The 19,384-nt window shown below is 42.6% G+C and overlaps 1 protein-coding gene across 1 annotated transcript in view; it reads right to left on the bottom strand.

Moving 5' to 3' along the window:
* LOC126237227 (glutathione S-transferase 1-1-like) overlaps positions 1-19,384 on the bottom strand; it is a 105,544-nt gene that overhangs the window by 43,682 nt on the left and 42,478 nt on the right. The window contains exons 3-4 of the mRNA XM_049947119.1: positions 16,591-16,649; positions 10,018-10,159 (exon numbers count right to left, since the gene is read on the bottom strand). Coding sequence (XP_049803076.1) covers positions 10,018-10,159; positions 16,591-16,649 — 201 coding nt within the window. The remainder of the gene's footprint in view (positions 1-10,017; positions 10,160-16,590; positions 16,650-19,384) is intronic.

The raw sequence follows: 19,384 nt of genomic DNA, 5'->3' as shown, positions 1-19,384 counted from the left end.
AAGGAATGTAGGTGGTTCGCAGCTGTCACTGTCTCTTCGATTACTACCAAGAGAGTATCTCCTGTAGCATAATACTGCTCCCATTAGCCTGCGCCCTTGGCGCGCTGCACGTTTCGAGCCGCTGTTCACCTCGACGACGGCGTTTGTGGGGACGATCATCGGCAAAGTGTAGGAAAAATGTGATTCACTCGAAGAGCCGACACGTTTCCGTTGATCGACGGTCGAATTCCTATGGTCCCGTGCCCATTGCAATCGTAATTCGCGATGTCGTTGGGTCAACATGTGAACACAGAGGGGTGGTCTACTCCGGAGTTCCATGTTCAAAAATATACGACGAACGGTGTGCTCCGAAACGCTTGCGCGTGCACAAGCATTGAGCTCTTTCAGCAGTGATGCCACAGATCGCCATCCATCCTACTTCACAGTGCAGACAAGCCCTCGAAATCCACGTTCTGTGAAGAGTCGTGGACGTCTAACCGTTTTTTTAGCGCCTAGTGATAGCTTCACTGTCCTTCCTCTTTCCGTAGACGCTCATCACATAGAACGTGTACATTAGACCAGGTACGCCGTTTACGAGATATTCGGTCACAGCCTCTGCTAAATAATACTCTGTCCTTTGCTTATCTCAAGGGATTTGCTCATCTGCAGCTCATATCTGTCCGCGCCTGCTCCGCTTACACACTTTTGTTACCGCGTCACGTGCCCCCATGCCACAACGCTGCATCGAACATTGCGGAGGCCAGTGGTCATAACGTCCTGGCTTGTCAGAGTATTGCTGGATAGAAAATGAGGGTTTCAAAAGTTCCAATATAATAGCTTCCCGTGTGCATCATAAATTATGAAATACATCTTTCCCTCCAATGATGCACACTGTACGCCTTTTTGCCGATGGATGCGATGGTCAAAACGAAAATGGAATCATGACGGGTGTGCTGAGTAAGTGACTGGCAACTGAAGCATCAGTCCAATTAAAAAAAGTCGTAATTTTTCCAGTCACTGGCCACTCTTGTATGCCACCAGATCGCGTTTTTTGTCGTATCGAGAAGATATTCGACGACGGAAAAATTCTAATAATAAATGAAAAGCACCAGTTTGCTTTTGTTGTGCAATATTACTTTTATTGCTAACCGGTTTTCGGCTTACAATGCCATCTTCAGACATTTACTGAGTATTATCTCCTAAGAAGTTAAATGTTAGCAGACAACATTGGAAGAGAAGTAACACATCTAGAGTGAAGTAGAAACATACAGTAAGTAACATCTTTGCAATGAAATAGTAAAACCTGAACAGTACATAAATAACAGTGGAGTTGACAGGAAAACCTTTAGCACAAAATAGGAATAGCATGCCTACATAACAGTTTCTATTAATAAACAAAACTAATAAAATAAGATAAAATTAGTACTAGACAAGGCTGCATCAAGAGGTATGAAACATGGAGAGTGATACACAATCAATTAAAAAGAAGAGACAGTTGTCAATGTAAATACAGAATACATAAAGAACTTAAGCAATATCAATAAGATAAAGAGAAATTAATAAATGCAGGAAAATGGAGGTGTTTGAGGGAACCTACAGTTTGAGAGTGTGGTGGTACTGCATTTTAACATTAACATTCTAATCAAAGCAGTGGCTGTGTACCAGTTTTCATTAAATAAATGAGCAAAGTAAAATATGAACAGTATTTGATGAGACAACTAAAAGGGGAGTTAAACATGGACAGTAATACAAGTACAAGTTAAAAGAAAACCCTTAACTATTGAAACTACAGCCTATGTGGAATACAAAGACAACTGCAACAAATAAAACAACTTAATGAATACAGGAAATTGGGAATATGTAGGAAGAGAGAGTGTGGGAAGTAATGAGCAACAAAGATGATTATATGAAGTTTAGGAGAGGGGAAGTGTTGAGTTGTGTCCCCAAGAGTACATAAACATACAAGTATTTCAGGAATTTGGATGCGTCATCCATCTGGCTGGATTCCTTAACTGGAAAAAGGCAGTGACTGATATAATGAAACATCTAGCAAACTGCCACTTCAAGTTCGTTCCCATAAAAAGATTCTTTATTCACAGAAGCATATTAACAACAATCCAAGGTGAAACAAGCTATATTACAGATCTTGGAGTGCCAAGGGGTGTTTGCAGAAAAGACAGAAGCATTAAGCAGGTGGTTGTTGAACCTTTACCTTTGGGTTTTGTATCTAAATCTTAAAAAATCAAAGAGGTTATGAACCTGCCATATAAGCACTTTGGCACTGAGTAGCACAACAATCAATTTAATTAGTTTTTCAAAGAATTGCCAGAGTCTTGCAAGCTTAACTTAAGACAACGACAACAGGACCAATGACTGAAAAAGATTTTATTTAACTGCGTTCTTCATTGAAGCAAAGTTTTGTACGCCATAAATCGTAATTTTTAAGCTATTTTCTGCCATAGAATACAGCTGTATCGTATGAATGATATATCAATAACGTAAAGTACACCACATTGGTAACCATACTGTAGAATATTTTTGAAATTTTGTTAAAGAAAGAAATGCTTGTTTCCGATTATGTTTCAAACTACAATTAATTTTTAATAATAACAGATACATCCTAAATGGATGGTTCACTAACAGCCCAAATTATTTCACATGGACAGCGAGAACCCATCTGAATTTAATTCAAGAAAGCTACTTCTTTTGCTTGTTTCCGATTATGTTTCAAACTACAATTAATTTTTAATAATGACAGATACATCCTAAATGGATGGTTCACTAACAGCCCAAATTATTTCACATGGACAGCCAGAACCCATCTGAATTTAATTCAAGAAAGCTACTTCTTTTGATTCCACTTCTCTTAAATTACCATGTCACCCATAAAATACGTATTTGTGAAATAAATAAATACATACTTTCAATAGTGCAAAATATTGCACCTAAGTATCTTAAATTTTAACCGTTTCCTAATTGTACTCTGAGAATCAGTTTCTATCTCTAGGAACAGTTTCTGTCTTTAGTGCATTAAGAGACAAGTGATTATAAAATATATATAATACAATTATTTTCTTCATGTAACTACTTTTTAATTATATTAAAAATGGGAATACATCTCAGAATTCTTATAAACATTTAATGATTTCCAGAATCGTTCATATTTTATCCGTTGCAAAACTCGTTATGTCCATGTTTGTTGTTTCAAAACTAAACGTGTCCTCTACTACTTTCAAAAGTCAGTATTTCCGTTAAAAATTTACTCTTAATTACGAAAATGAGGTATTTTCTAGTAACTACCACATATTTGTTTGAAATAATTTTCTGCATTTAATTTATTTTTTATAGATTTCTAATTTCATTACAAAGTGACACAGTAGTCTTTTTCCGTTTTTCTGTTTACCTTAAGATGAACATGTCCAGTTTTGGAACTGACTACCTAGCTACTTTTCTTCCGATCCTTACATGTCGTGAGTTCAGTTACTAGTTACATGCAATTTTACTCATCAGATGCTGTGAAATGCTTCTCCTAATGAAGAATGAACATTGCCGATGACATTGTTCATAAATCTTCTCGAAAATGTTAGCTACTGAGAAAATACAAACTATTTCCTCTGACAGTGCACGTGTAGGATGATTACTGAAAATGTGTAGCATGACAAAAACAGTTTAAGCACACAGTTGAATGTTATACATATATTAGTACCTCATTTATAGTTGGTTCTTATACAGTAGTTAGAAGGACCGTACCTATATTTGTAAATATGTTTTTAGGTCTATAAGAGTTTATGGAGATGGCATAGTTCCATGACAGATGAAGTTATGGTTAGTGGTGTGAGGAACTGCTGGGAAGTGATCGCAGAAGAGCCCGCAGAAGATTATAATTTGGAGAACACTGTTGTGGATAGTGTAGCTACTATTTCTGAAGTTTCAGTCTGGGTGACACAGTGTCAAGCGGTCCAGTGGGTGAAAAGTCTAGTAGAGATAAAACAGGTGGGCTTGAAGAAGCAATTCATGAATGTTGTGAAAACGACTCTGATACTGAAGTGGCTGCAAATGTGGAATTGTATGCATTGTCTGTAGTTGGTTGCGAAACCCAGTGGTTTGGGAAATGTCGTCCTGCTGAGGCAATGCGTTTATTATCAGAAGCTGAGATCGATCATTTCCTGCAGATTTTTTCCAAACCTTTTCAGCACATATTTTGTGTTCCTGATTCATTAGTATGAGTATTTACCACCCCAGAACACATGGCGACCTTGGAAGGACATACTAAATGGAGCAATTTTTACTGTTATGCTGGACATTACATTTTGTCACTTATGGAAGTTAATTTGATCCATAATTTAGTTTTCTACTATTTTACTATCTCTTCTTTCTCGATTTTTAAGCAGATCATTTGATAATTACCTGGTAATATGTCGATACCATTTGACTGACCTGAGACTGAAATACATGATTGAAAAGTACTTACAAGCCAGTCATTGTGTCTCACTAAAGCGGTACATCGTCCGTACAAAAAGGAACGGCTCTTATTCCTGGCGTATAAGCTACGACAGCATAGTAACTATGGTGTCAGCATGAACAGACAACTGTAGACAACTGATGCGTATTTGACCAGCGAGTTGTGAAGAGATGACGTTGAGTACTGGAAGTGCGGCCTTAATGTATGAACTTTGTTACGTCACAATTCGCAATGGAACAACATCTACACTCCTGGAAATGGAAAAAAGAACACATTGACACCGGTATGTCAGACCCACCATACTTGCTCCGGACACTGCGAGAGGGCTGTACAAGAAATGATCACACGCACGGCACAGCGGACACACCAGGAACCGCGGTGTTGGCCGTCGAATGGCGCTAGCTGCGCAGCATTTGTGCACCGCCGCCGTCAGTGTCAGCCAGTTTGCCGTGGCATACGGAGCTCCATCGCAGTCTTTAACACTGGTAGCATGCCGCGACAGCGTGGACGTGAACCGTATGTGCAGTTGACGGAATTTGAGCGAGGGCGTATAGTGGGCATGCGGGAGGCCGGGTGGACGTACCGCCGAATTGCTCAACACGTGGGGCGTGAGGTCTCCACAGTACATCGATGTTGTCGCCAGTGGTCGGCGGAAGGTGCACGTGCCCGTCGACCTGGGACCGGACCGCAGCGACGCACGGATGCACGCCAAGACCGTAGGATCCTACGCAGTGCCGTAGGGGACCGCACCGCCACTTCCCAGCAAATTAGGGACACTGTCGCTCCTGGGGTATCGGCGAGGACCATTCGCAACCGTCTCCATGAAGCTGGGCTACGGTCCCGCACACCGTTAGGCCGTCTTCCGCTCACACCCCAACATCGTGCAGCCCGCCTCCAGTGGCGTCGCGACAGGCGTGAATGGAGGGACGAGACGTGTCGTCTTCAGCGATGAGAGTCGCTTCTGCCTTGGTGCCAATGATGGTCGTATGCGTGTTTGGCGCCGTGCAGGTGAGCGCCACAATCAGGACTGCATACGACCGAGGCACACAGGGCCAACACCCGGCATCATGGTGTGGGGAGCGATCTCCTACACTGGCCGTACACCACTGGTGATCGTCGAGGGGACACTGAATAGTGCACGGTACATCCAAACCGTCATCGAACCCATCGTTCTACCATTCCTAGACCGGCAAGGGAACTTGCTGTTCCAACAGGACAATGCACGTCCGCATGTATCCCGTGCCACCCAACGTGCTCTAGAAGGTGTAAGTCAACTACCCTGGCCAGCAAGATCTCCGGATCTGTCCCCCATTGAGCATGTTTGGGACTGGATGAAGCGTCGTCTCACGCGGTCTGCACGTCCAGCACGAACGCTGGTCCAACTGAGGCGCTAGGTGGAAATGGCATGGCAAGCCGTTCCACAGGACTACATCCAGCATCTCTACGATCGTCTCCATGGGAGAATAGCAGCCTGCATTGCTGCGAAAGATGGATATACACTGTACTAGTGCCGACATTGTGCATGCTCTGTTGCCTGTGTCTATGTGCCTGTGGTTCTGTCAGTGTGATCATGTGATGTATCTGACCCCAGGAATGTGTCAATAAAGTTTCCCCTTCCTGGGACAATGAATTCACGGTGTTCTTATTTCAATTTCCAGGAGTGTATAAATCAAATGGCTGTGGTAAGTTCATACGGGACCAAACTGCTGAGGTCATCGGTCCCTAGGCTTACATACTACTTAATCTAACTTAAACTAACTTACGCTTAGGACAACACACACACCCGGTCCTATGGAGGACTCGAACCTCCGACGGGGGCGCCACGTGAACCTTGGCAGGCGTCCCAGACCGCACGGCGACAAATCAAGTCATGGTACTGCACAACTGCCATATTGGACATTAAATAAGAAGCCACCACCTGATAAACCAATGACTTTATTTGACACGTTTCAGGTAGTACTCATCAGATCGTCATGAACATCTTGCTGATCAGGTATATAAGGACGTATGAAAGAAACAAATTTGACTCAGTCTTCCATGACAACTTTGTTCGTTATACACTGTCTTTGTTAATTTGAAGATGTCCAAGACAATCTGATAATGAGCTCTACCCGAAATACACTACTAGCCATTAAAATTGCTACATCACGAAGATGACGTGCTACAGACGCTAAATTTAACCGACGGGAAGAAGATGCCGTGATGTGCAAATGATTAGCTTTTCAGAGCATACACACAAGGTTGGCGCCGGTGGCGACACCTGCAACGTGCTGACAGGAGGAGAGTTTCCAACCGATTTCTCATACTCAAACAGCAGTTGACCGGCGTTGCCTAGTGAAACGTTGTTGTGATGCCTCGTGTAAGTAGGAGAAATGCGTACCATCACGTTTCCAACTTTGATAAAGGTTGGATTGTAGCCTATCGCGAGTGCGGTTTATCGTATCGCGACATTGCTGCTCGCGTTGGTCGAGATCCAATGACTGTTAGCAGAATATGGTATCAATGGGTTCAGGAGGGTAATACGGAACGCCGTGCTGGATTCCAACGGCCTCGTATCACTAGCAGTCGAGATGACAGGCATCTTATCCGCATAGCTGTAACGGATCGTGCAGCCACGTCTCGATCCCTGAGTCAGCAGATGGGGACGTTTGCAAGACAACAACCATCTGCACGAACAGTTCGACGACATTTGCAGCAGCGTGGACTATCAGCTCGGAGACCATGGCTGCGGTAACCCTTGACGCTGCATCACAGACAGGAGCGCCTGGGATGGTGTACTCAACGATGAACCTGGGTACACGAATGGCAAAACGTCATTTTTTTCGGATGAATCCAGGTTCTGTTTACAGCATCATGACGGTCGAATCCGTGTTTGGCGACATCGCGGTTAACGCACATTGGAAGCGTGTATTCGTCATCGCCATACTGGCGTATCACCCGGCGTGATGATATGGGGTGCCATTGGTTACACGTCTCGGTCACCTCTTTTTCGCATTGATGGCACTTTGAACAGTGGACGTTACATTTCAGATGTGTTACGACCCGTGCCTCTACCCTTCATTCGATCCCTGGGAAACCCTACATTTCAGCAGGATAATGCACGACCGCATGTTGCAGGTCCTGTACGGGCCTTTGTGGATACATAAAATGTTCGACTGTTGCCCTGGCCAGCACAATATCCAGATCTCTCACCAATTGAAAACGTTTGGTCAATGGTGGCCGAGCAACTGGCTCGTCACAATACGCCAGTCACTACTCCTGATGAACTATGGTATCGTGTTGAAGCTGCATGGGCAGCTGTACCTGTACACGCCATCCAAGTTCTGTTTGACTCAATGTCCAGGCGTATCAAGGCCGTTATTACGGCGAGAGGTGGTTGTTCCAATTGCGTCAAAATGTAATCACATGTCAGTCCTAGTATATTTGTCCAATGAATACCCGTTTGTCATCTGCGTTTCTTCTTGGTGTAGCGATTTTAATGGGCAGTAGTGTATGTCAAATCAAGACGTTGGCTTATCAGCTAGTACAGCAATTGTGCAGCGCTCCTATTGATTTGCAGTAAGGTCGCATTCATTATGCGTGACGTTATGTCACAATTACAAGTCCACATAAAGTGTTCAGGACGTTCTCCAGAATGTTCTGAAGAAGAGAAAAGTGTGTACGAAGATTTTATGCAAACATCGTGACTGTCTAACAGAAACAACGATGGGTGGATGCCTGCTGCAACCTGACTAACGCAAAATGCGAGTAATTTCTATTCTGGAGGAAATCATCACAAGACTTGGTGTTATCGAAGTGAACCTGCCATAGAACAACAAAACGCAAAAATTCACTTGAAGGATCAACACTTTGACGACATACCGACATTTAAACCAACGTAACGTAGTGTAGCGACTCCTGGCCAGTCGTCATAAAAAGCGTGTGATAGAATTTTTTCCGTGTGTGTAAGACCAGTTAATGTATCGATATAGTGCCACGCACACGGCGAAAGAGAAATAATTTAAACACGAATAAACACGACCAAGTGAAGCAATAAAACAAGACTGTGTAAACATTTCACGAATGTACTATGTGTTTATGTAGAACATTCATAATTATTTGACGTTTTATGCATTTTTTAACTTTGAATCCGTGACATATTATCACCTTTGAAAATCTTGTTAAATGAATTAGTGGTTATGATCTGTGCTTCAGATAAAAAGGACAATTCAGTACATGTATAAATAGTAAAAAGCATTGTAATAATCTCGTTGTTCTCTTTGGGGTTCGTTACGAGTAACACTCGCGTGTTAAGCAAATATATATGCTAGCCGTGAGTCTTTTGTTCATGAAGCTTGAGATCCGCCATTAGGCGAGTTGTTGTAAAAAGCATTCAATTTAGCGGAACCGCTGTACCAATCTGCGAGGGCAACGGCCGCAGACGCAGCAGATTTAAAAAATATTTATTTCAGACATCGCAGTCACCTCGCCGGTAAAGCGAGGTAACATAATAATATTTAACATTTTCTTACAGCTTCCAGCAGTGCCTGCAGACTATATCATATTATTCAGTGCATTTCTCAGTTTGATTTGGAAGGTGCTGTGCCACATGTTCCATGAGGCCGCAAAAAATATAACGAATAACTGTGTTATGACTTTATCATGTTCACATTTTGTGGCAAGGTCTGCTCTGTGAAACCAAAGCAATATTTTACATTTTTTCCCTGAGATTAAGAGAACGCGGGCTAGCCGCGCGCCTATTCTGATTAACAGTAATCAAAAATCCACTGCATAACGTAACCAACATTCAGTGCTGTAACGATCATTTGAATTTCATTACTGACTTTTCTGAATACGATGCAAGGTAGTGAGTTCAGATACAGTTTTCTTTCTTTCTTGATTACGTTACAGAAGCAAGTGAATGTTCCCTACATGTTTATCCAGAGCAGATGTGGAAAAGCAATAATTTGATCCACGGTGTGCCACATTTATGATAAAAGTATTTATTCCCTCTCCCACTCCATGTCTGAACTTAACATATGTGTGCTAGTGTGACTCAGACAGCCAAAGTGAAATATTTATTCAACATTACTCAAAGTTACTTGCTTTTATGAAGAAAGAATTACTAAGTAAAGGCAGTGTAATAACATTGAATCAAAACCATAGCTACTCGTAACAAATAATTTTGTGTACTGCCATCAGCTCTCAGTTTCAGTTTTATATCAGTCTGAACATTGCAAATCCAAACTTTAATATCGTAAAGCAAAGTTACTAGTTACCATGTACCAACGTACTTGCTGCTACACATATATAATCATATCTAAAAAAATAAAACCACCAGCCGAATAAAATTAACTCCAGTAGTAAAAAAGTGAGAGGTGGAGTAAGGGAGACGGAATAGTAGGGATTGAACAACATCTCAAAAAAGGACTTTTATGTTTCTTATGGTTACCTGAACATAGTGTGCGTTGTACTCAAGTTGGGTAGGTTAAGAAGAAACATTAAGCATTAAAACATTTCTCTGATTTTTGTTAATTCAGTCTCTAAACTTTTCGGACCGATGGGGTATGGCTGGTATTTGTATTTGTAGTACTTACGAAATACTGGTTAATACGCTGCTGTAGAGTCGCGCTGTCAAAGTAAAGCAGCTGGTCGACAACGGCTCTGCGCTTCGGGTCCCTCGGGTATAGAGAGTCATCTTTCGCATACTGGTCGGCCAGGTAGCACAGTATTGCGCCGCTGAAAGCAGGGAACAGATACAGAATGCAGTGCTGCTGGAACTTCTTTCCATACACTAGCGGCTCAGTTATACAACAAAGAATAAGTTCTTCAATAAGTTACACAAAATTCATAACACAAAGCTGTATTTGGTTCTTTTATTGGCCATAAATCATCATCTGGTAGCTGTGCCATCGGAACTGGAACGTGAGTCGCAAACGTGACTACAATCACAAAAATAAAACATAAATGACAAGACGTAATTACGAGACTCGAACAAAAACACTTTACATATTACGAATATGGCAACATAGGAATACAGCTACTGGCACATTTATTGATAAAGCTCCAATAAACACGGGTCCACAAATAAACCGTTACCGAGGTATTGCATTAATTAGAGTTGGGAACCACCTGTAAACGCCCCTGGATATCGCCGTGTTTACGTTGGTATCTCAAGGTTTTGGATCGACTATCTGTTACTTTACGCGTGCGCAACTACTACCCGTTCCCCCTCCGTGCACTGTGCCGTAGCGGCCTCACAATCAGTTACGACTTGCACTTCATGTATGGCAAAGCGAATGGCGGTGCCCTTGAGGCTGCACGATTGTATGAAGAAGCTTTTCTTCTCCGCAGACAGCCCGACAGGCGTACATTTAGCCGGTCATGTCAGTGCGTTAGAGAAACCGAGAGTTTTCGCACACCAGTACGAGAAGGTCGACCTTAACACCAGATGTTAAGGAGCCATGTCACGGACTGCGCGGCCCTTCCCGCCGGAGGTTCGAGTCCTCCCTCTCGGGCATGGGTGTGTGAGTTGTTCTTAGCATAAGTTAGATTAAGTAGTGTAGGGACCAATGACCTAAGCAGTATGCTCTCTTAGGAATTCAAACAGCCGGCCGCGGTGGTCTCGCGGTTCTAGGCGCGCAGTCCGGAACCGTGCGACTGCTACGGTCGCAGGTTCGAATCCTGCCTCGGGCATGGATGTGTGTGATGTCCTTAGGTTAGTTAGGTTTAAGTAGTTCTAAGTTCTAGGGGACTGATGACCACAGCAGTTGAGTCCCATAGTGCTCAGAGCCATTTGAACCATTTTTGAATTCAAACACACATTTGAACATTTGAACCCGATGTTGAGGAAAAGGTGCGCATTGTACACGAACGTTCGAGTACTTCGAAAAGAAGGACTGCTATCTTAGGGCGTCACAAGAGTGTGTGACGGATTTTACATCGGCAAGTACTCTATCTATATCATCTACAGTGAGTGCAATTCCTCAACAATAGAGATTTCCCTCCTAGAGAGACTTCTGCCAAAGACTGCAACAACAATGTACCCTGAATTCCCTGTTTGTAAGCAGCATTCTGTTCACGGGTGAGGCTGAATTTATCTGTGACGGTAATTTTAATTACCATAGCTGTCACATTCGGACCGATGTCAGTCCTAATGCAGCACACGTATCACGACATCAGCAGCGTTGATCGTTGAACGTCTGGGTCGGCCGGTGTGGCCGAGCGGTTCTAGGCCCTTCATTCTGGAACCGCGCTACCGCTGCGGTCGCAGGTTCGAATCCTGCCTCGGGCATGGATGTGTGTGATGTCCTTAGGTTAGTTAGATTTAAGTAGTTCTAAGTTCTAGGGGACTGATGATCTCAGATGTTAAGTCCCTTAGTGCTCAGAGCCATTTGAACCATTTGTTTGAACGTCTGGACCGGACTACTCGGGAACAGCATAACTGGACCACATTTTCTACCACAGAGACTAACCGGACAGCAGTACACGTGGTTTCTGCGGACTGTACGTTCAGATGTTGATGTCCAACTGAACCGAAGCCTGAACATGTCGTTCATGCATGACGGTGCTCCAGCATATTTTCATTTACAAGTGCTCTGGCTTCTAACTCGGTCGTATGGTCAACACTGGAGGAGGTCGAATGCCATGGCGTCCAAGGTCTTCGAATGTAGAACAAAATAAAATCTGTGAAGTACATAAATCTTCGTGGCCATACCAGTTGAGTGAAAATAAATAGCAGTAGACATGAAAAGTTTACGGAAATTCACGAGGTGAAATGAAACTGAGATGAGAAGGTTATAGAAAATTCACAAGGTGAAATGTGAAATGATATGGAGAACAACATTCTAAGCTATAACTTACGCCAATCTGTTAAAAGTAACAAACAGCCAGTTACTATAAGGATGAGAAGTACTTCATTGTATTAATAGAAATTAACGGACAGAAAACGCTGATAACTGTTTACTGAAGACATACTTGACAAAATAGAAATATATGAAGGGAACACAGTACTTGGCATTGCAGCCATGAGGAATCAGTTCACACATGTTAGGATAGTCACATACCGGCTGTCCAGGAATCCGTCTTTATGTTTTGTTTACCTACGTTAACACAATATATTCTTATGATTGTAGTTGCATTTGTGACTCATGCTCCAACTACTATGACACATCTACCAGATGATGGTTTGCAATCGAAGCCGGCAGGAAATTAAGAGAACGAAAAACAGCTTCATGTTATGCATTTTGTGAAAGACATTTGCTCTATTAACGACTGCCTGAAGAGAATGCTTTAAATAAGTGTTATGTCTGCTTGTGCCTATGAGTAAATTTTTGCTTCCTTCCTGTTCAGTTTCATAGCATATGTTGGTGCTTCAATACGATCACAACCTGACACAAAGTCTCTTCCTAAACCCATTAGTCCGATGCCCTACCCTGTAATCTACTCCTCAAAAATCTGTTTCGCCATAGAATTGGGTCTGACATCTCCCTGACGACGAAATCATTAGAGACGAAGTAGTGGCTCAGTTGGCAAAGACCGGAGGAAGGATGCATCTGCAGTCTTTTTAAGGAACCATAGCGGCCTATGCCTGAAATGACGCAGTGAAAATCGTTAAAATCCTTAATAACGAAGGCTGATCAAGTATTTAAGGCCACTACTCGCGAATATGCGTGCAATTGCTTAACCACTGCACCACACTCCTTGCTTTTGTAGGCTCGTTCCCTAGTGGTCTAACAAAAACTAAAGCATTACATTCTTCCTAATTTTCAATCACACATAATGTCACTATTTTTTGCGAAAGGAGTAGAGATCATAGAAATACAGTAATATGAGACAAATAAGCTATCTGATCAAAAGTAGCCGACCAAGTATCAGTGAAGATTAATATGGGGCGTGCCCGTCCTTTACCTTTATGAAAGCCTGAACTCTGCTGGGGGAACTTCTACTGAGATCTCTGAAGGTCTGGGTAGAATGGCAGCCCATTCTTCCTCAAGAGCTGAAACAACAGAGGGTCGCCGGAGCTTGAAGTCAGCGTGTATGAAAGGTCTCATCAATCCGCTCCTCATATAATTTTCGTTGGTTTGCTTTATCAGTTTCGGCAGAGTATCTTTTCTCTGCCTGCATTTGCTCATATTTTTCATGCTCGTGTATTCCATGTCAGGGGGGCAGATCATATTGGAAATCTGAATTGTGAGTCTCTCTTCTCATCTTGATTAGGTTTGACAGTCAGTGCAACATGTATGTATAACCACCTGTCGCTCATTTTGATTCAATTAGAGTGTAGTTGCAAATTCCTGCAATTAGTGGTATTCAGGTGGAAGTTCTTGGTTGAACTTTGAAGTAACAGCCTGGGAAGGCAGTTGTGTGTTATTTTGAAGCCAGCTCCGGTGGCGAAAAGCCTTCTCGAAACATGTCGCCACAAGCTGCCGCGCGTTGCAAAGACGTGCAGCCGTGCGATTGGCCTTTTCGAATATGAGCAACAGGTTGAACGAAGTGAACAGTTTTAGGCCGAAAGGACGAGGTATTTCGTCTCCTGAATTCTAATTGGAAGAACGCCTGCTCTTTTGAAAAGAAAAAAGAAGTAGCTTGATGATTGGTCAGTCCATTCCCAACTAGGTTCGTTTGTAATAAAACTGGTTATAGTGAGATAAATCTACTTCACGATCTTGGATCATATGAAGTGAACGATACCTTGGTGAAGATGTAAAAACCAAAAATTCACTACTACAACAAAGCTATATGAAAATGTTTGAATGTCAACGTTTATAAATACTTAATATAATTACAATGATGATTACGGGCTTTTCACAAAAGATAGATAGCTAATTTTTATTATTTACGAAATGTATGTCCCAAAGATTACTTTGCATAAATAGATCTATATATGATACTAATTTTCTTGCTACATGTTGTTAGAGAAAATTTTTGTTCTTTTGGGCAGTTGGTTGCACGGCTATAAAGTGCGAGGAAGTGCGAGGATGGTAACGAGTTATGTGTGTTTTACTGATTTGTATTGTGAAGTGAAATGGTTGAAAATACATGTCTAATTCTCCAGAAAGTCCACCAGATTTTACATTGTTATTAAAGTAGTAACCCGATTATCCTCTAGGCAGTTACAGAAAGGTGAACCATAGGAGGTAAGAGAACAACCAGCTATCAACATACGAAACAGAAGAGCAACAAAAAAGATGAATATTTTTATTATTAACAGAACTGGTTATTTAAATTCGGCTGTCCCTGTGACTCGCTGTAGTGTGTCACTATCTCAGTGTGGCAAGTGCTGTGAAAATGTGACCAGCCGCCCAAATTACTAACTTCGTCCAAACATCACTAAGTTCAACATTGAGCAACAAGGTGGTGGGGACTGTCAGAGTAAGCAGAGACGAGGCAGTTTAGATTTGAGAAGAACTTAATTCGACATGGATGAGGCCAGTTGTAGTGCTGCTACATTGTCAAGTGAATAGTGAATTTTGGATGCCAATTAGTTCAATTTCGAGTTAGGTTTCTCTATAATGGCGGAACACCGTCGTTAGGAGCAGAGCTGTATTTTCGCAAGTGGTGATTTCAGTATTGTTTATTGAAAATTCAGGTAGAATTGAATCCGATGTTCAGCCGGTCATGATGCGCTTCACGTATCACGTGCCCAGTCAGTTTTCATGATTCTGTTCGCTGTGGGTCAAGAGGTGGCTTTGATGAATCACTTATTACTGGAAAGTGGTGAACTTTGATTTCGAATCTTTGTGTATCAGTACATGTCCCTGTTGCGTTTCCTTTACGCAAACAATCATTTTCTGACAAATCACGTAAGTAAAGCAATAGTTTAAAGGTTTTTGTTACTCTGCCAGCGACTTAAGAGCAGTATTGTTACCGTTCGTTGGTATGAAACCATAGGAGTAGTGTTTTAATGTGTCTTCCATGTTTCTGCAGTTACAGGAGCTCCGACTTTTAGATAAACTGTTCATTTTGTGTATACTCAACTTGTTATACTTGGCCCTAATGCGCACGCAAGCACGTTTTCCTTTCGTCTTGAAATATTAAACCTCCTGTACACTGTGACAAAAAATTACTTAATGTGTTTAGCAAAGTCTAAACTCTGTTCGGTCGTTCTGGAGTTCAATAGTTAAAATACAGTTGCGCAGTTTTCTCTTAGAGATTAGGGCTAGCAACCACTTTAAACTCAAGGCACTATAGACGATTTTGCACTCAGGCCCAGCAGATAATTTTGAGCATGGTACCCAAAGTCTTTGCTATAAGGCAAACTTTTAACTCATCCCGGAAGTGTTCCGCTGCGTTCAGATCAGGACTCTGAGCAGGTTAGCCCATTTCATGAATGCTATCGTTCACAAACCACTCTTTCATTGATGCTACTTTATGACAGATTGCATTGTCATGCTCAAAAAATCATCGCCTCCTCTACTATATGCAGCACACAATGCTTTAAAATGTGTTCATATCGTTTCCAGTTATTATTTCGTAAACGCAGTATGGCGATCACACCATAACAAGGAAAAAAAAGTTAACCTAACACCACCTCCACCGTACTTTACTGATTTCACAGCACGTGACAGCAGATGACATTATCCAGGCATCCGCCAACCCAAACCCTTCCTTCGGACTATCGCAGGGCACAGCACGATTCGTCACTCAAGCCCCCTACGCACAGTCATTGTGCCGGCTGGACTCCTGGCTGGAACTCACGAGTGATTCCCTCCTCTATTTCATGCGATTTCTACAGCCATCCACCGCAATGAAAGGCGGTTCCTGTCCATCATTACGAGAGGTCTGCCTCGTTTTGCTTGAGTTGTTGCTGTTCCTTTGCGCTTCCACTTCCCAATCGCATCACCAGCGGCCAACTTGGGCAGTCTTAGAAGGTCAGAAATATCTCTGATGTATTTGTTAATTTGGTGACATCGAATGACTAGAACACGTTAGAAGTCACTGTGTTTTACTGGTCGACCTATTCTGCTATTACTGCTTCTCTGCAGACAACACTATGCTCCTTTTATGCTGGCCGGTCCACCTTTCGTGACGTCTTGTGATCAATTCCGCATTACACAATTGTCTACGGATAGTTTTGTTCAGATTGTATTTTGTGGCCTTGGTAAAGTGCTTTCATAAGCTTCCATTTTGCAGTGTGAAAAACGGACGAGATTTGAATATTGACTTACCTTTCCCACAAAATGAAACCATTGTCATCTAATGTTGGAACGGTGTGCTGCGGATTTAACTGAAATAAAAGATTAGAAATTGTGCATTGTTAGAATGAAAAACTTCATACTTGTTTTATACGGTTCATTCATTATGGTAAAATACTTCATTAAAGACGACATCACCTAAGTAAAGCAATAGTTGAAAAGTTTTGAAGAGTAAAATAAATTTTAAAAAGTTGTTTTTGGCATTGTGCCAGCGGCTTAAGAGCAGAATTGTTGACGACTGCATACTGTGTGAATACAAGGAATGGATATTCCTCCTATCCGATTCAACACACATAAAAAAAAAAGTTTGCATCACCTGGGTTCCGAGAGTTCCGCCCTTTTTATTGCTCATGAAAACCACACATTGCATATTGTACCACCACACAGCGAGACCTTCAGAGGTGGTGGTCCAGACTGCTGTACACACCGGTACGTCCGATACCCAGTGGCACATACTCTTACACTGATGCATGCCTGTATTCGTCGTGGCATACTAACCACAAGTTCATCAAGGCACTGTTGGTCCAGATTGTCCCACTCATCAACGGCCATTCGGCGTAGATCGTCCATAAACAGCCCTTTTCAATCCATCCCAGGCATGTTCGATGGAGAACATTCTGGCCACTCTAGTCGAGCGATGTCGTTATCCTGAAAGAAGTCATTTACAAGATGTGCACGATGGGGTCGCGAATTGTCTTCCACGAATATGAATGCCTCGCCAATATCCTACCGATATGGTTGCACTATCGGTCGGAGGATGGCATTCACGTATCGTACAGCCGCTACGGCGCCTTCCATGACCACCGCCGGCGTACTTCGACCCCACATAATGCCACCCCAAAACAGCAGGAAACCTCCACCTTGCTGCACTCGCTGGATAGTGTGTCTAACGCGTTCAGCCTGACCGGGTTGCCTCCAAACACCTCTCCGACGATTTTCTGGTTGAAGGCAAATGCGAAACTCATCGGTGAAGAGAACGTGATGCTATTCCTGAGCGGTCCATTACGCTTGTTGTTGAACCCATCTGTATCGTGCTGCATGGTGTCGTGGTTGCAAAGATGGACCTCGTCATGGACGTCGGGAATGAAGTTGCGCATCAAACGGCTTATTGGTCACAGTTTGAGTCATAACACGATGTCCTGTGGGTGCGCAATAAGCATTATTCAACATGGTGGCGTTGCTGTCGGGGTTTCTCCGAGCCATAATCCGTAGGTATGGGTCATCCACTGGAGTAGTAGCCCTGGGGGGGGGGGGGGGCTGAGCGAGGCATGTCATCGACTGTTCTTGTCTCTCTGTATATCCTCCATGTCCGAACAACAACGCTTTGGTTCACTCAGAGACGCCTGGAGATTCCCTTGTTGAGAGCCCTTCCTTGCACAAAATAATAATGCAGACACGATCGAACCACGGCATTGACTGTCTAGGCATGGTTGAACTACAGACAACACGAGCCGTGTACCTCCTTCCTGGTGGAATGACTGGAACTGATCGGCTGTCGGACCCCCTCCGTCTAATAGGCGCTGCTCATGCATGGTTGTTTACAGCTTTTGGCGGGTTCAGTGAAGTGTCTGAACAGTCAAAGGGACTGTGTCTGTGATACAATATCCAAGTCAACGTGTATCTTCAGGAGTTCTGGAAACTGGGGTGATGCAAACCTTTTTCTTGTGTGGTATATACTTATTTAGTTAATGTCACTGTAAAACAAGATTTGAATTGTTTAAAATGACCTAAGAAGCCGTCTCAGGGCGATGACTTTTGATCCTGTCTATAGAACGTGTATCAAACTGAAATGCAACATTTTGAGCAGAAATATAGAACCTTCAGCCTGATTTGTACACCTGATGGTATTTCTAATGTTTTCTGCGATAAGTACTATATTTGTTTCTCCATATCCATCAATGGACCAACTAAAAACTAAACATTGAAATCTTTGTACACCAAATGTAATATACTAATGAACAGTCTTTCTTTCTCCTCACAGAGTGTTATATTCAGACCAGTTTTATTGTCAATGTTTTCTGTGTAAGTATAGCCTCAGCCATGTATTTTAAATAACGGAGGAACGATACAGTTTTGAGAGATACAGTTATGTTTGTTAATTGTAGGTTGCGGCCACTGTCGTTGCTGCATGTTGGTAATTAAATACCCCCTTCGGAGTCGTGCTACGTTGAATATACGCTGCAGCAACGCCCTCAATCGAAAGCTTTTCTTTCGCGTCTTGTAAATGCAGTGCAGGATTTTTGTTGACAAATATTATTTGAAATTAGTGTATTATAAATACTCCTTGGAAGATTCTTTGGACTTTATTTTACACACACTTACATACACTTACTTTTCTCCAGTAAACTCGATCAGCTGCCAAATTTTCGGTTTGTTCACATTTCATGTCCATGTAGAAGATCCTTTAAGAAAGTCCGTTTCTAGGTGTTCTGAGGTGTTCCTCTGCTTCCATGTCCAGATGTTGGTTTCCACAACAGTACTGATTTAGAGATTCTTTTATCTGTCATATATAGAACATGACACGCTGCCATTTTGTGCAGTCTGCCTAGACCACTTCTTGTCATTACTTCATCGTTTGAAAGTGGTCGCGATAACTGACCATTAAAATTCGCCTCAAGCATCGTTGGTGAAAAAGCTGAGCTCGCGTGCCGATTTTGCTGACATGTTCCAGGTCTCACATGCTTTGCCAATGACCATTGGTAGCGTGATAGAGGAGTACAGCCGAAGCTTTGGACATACTTACAGAATCTGATTACCACACGGACTG

This window comes from Schistocerca nitens, chromosome 2 (assembly GCF_023898315.1).
Source record: "Schistocerca nitens isolate TAMUIC-IGC-003100 chromosome 2, iqSchNite1.1, whole genome shotgun sequence".
NCBI classification, from domain to species: domain Eukaryota; kingdom Metazoa; phylum Arthropoda; class Insecta; order Orthoptera; family Acrididae; genus Schistocerca; species Schistocerca nitens.
This window is presented reverse-complemented; position numbering and strand designations above follow the sequence as displayed.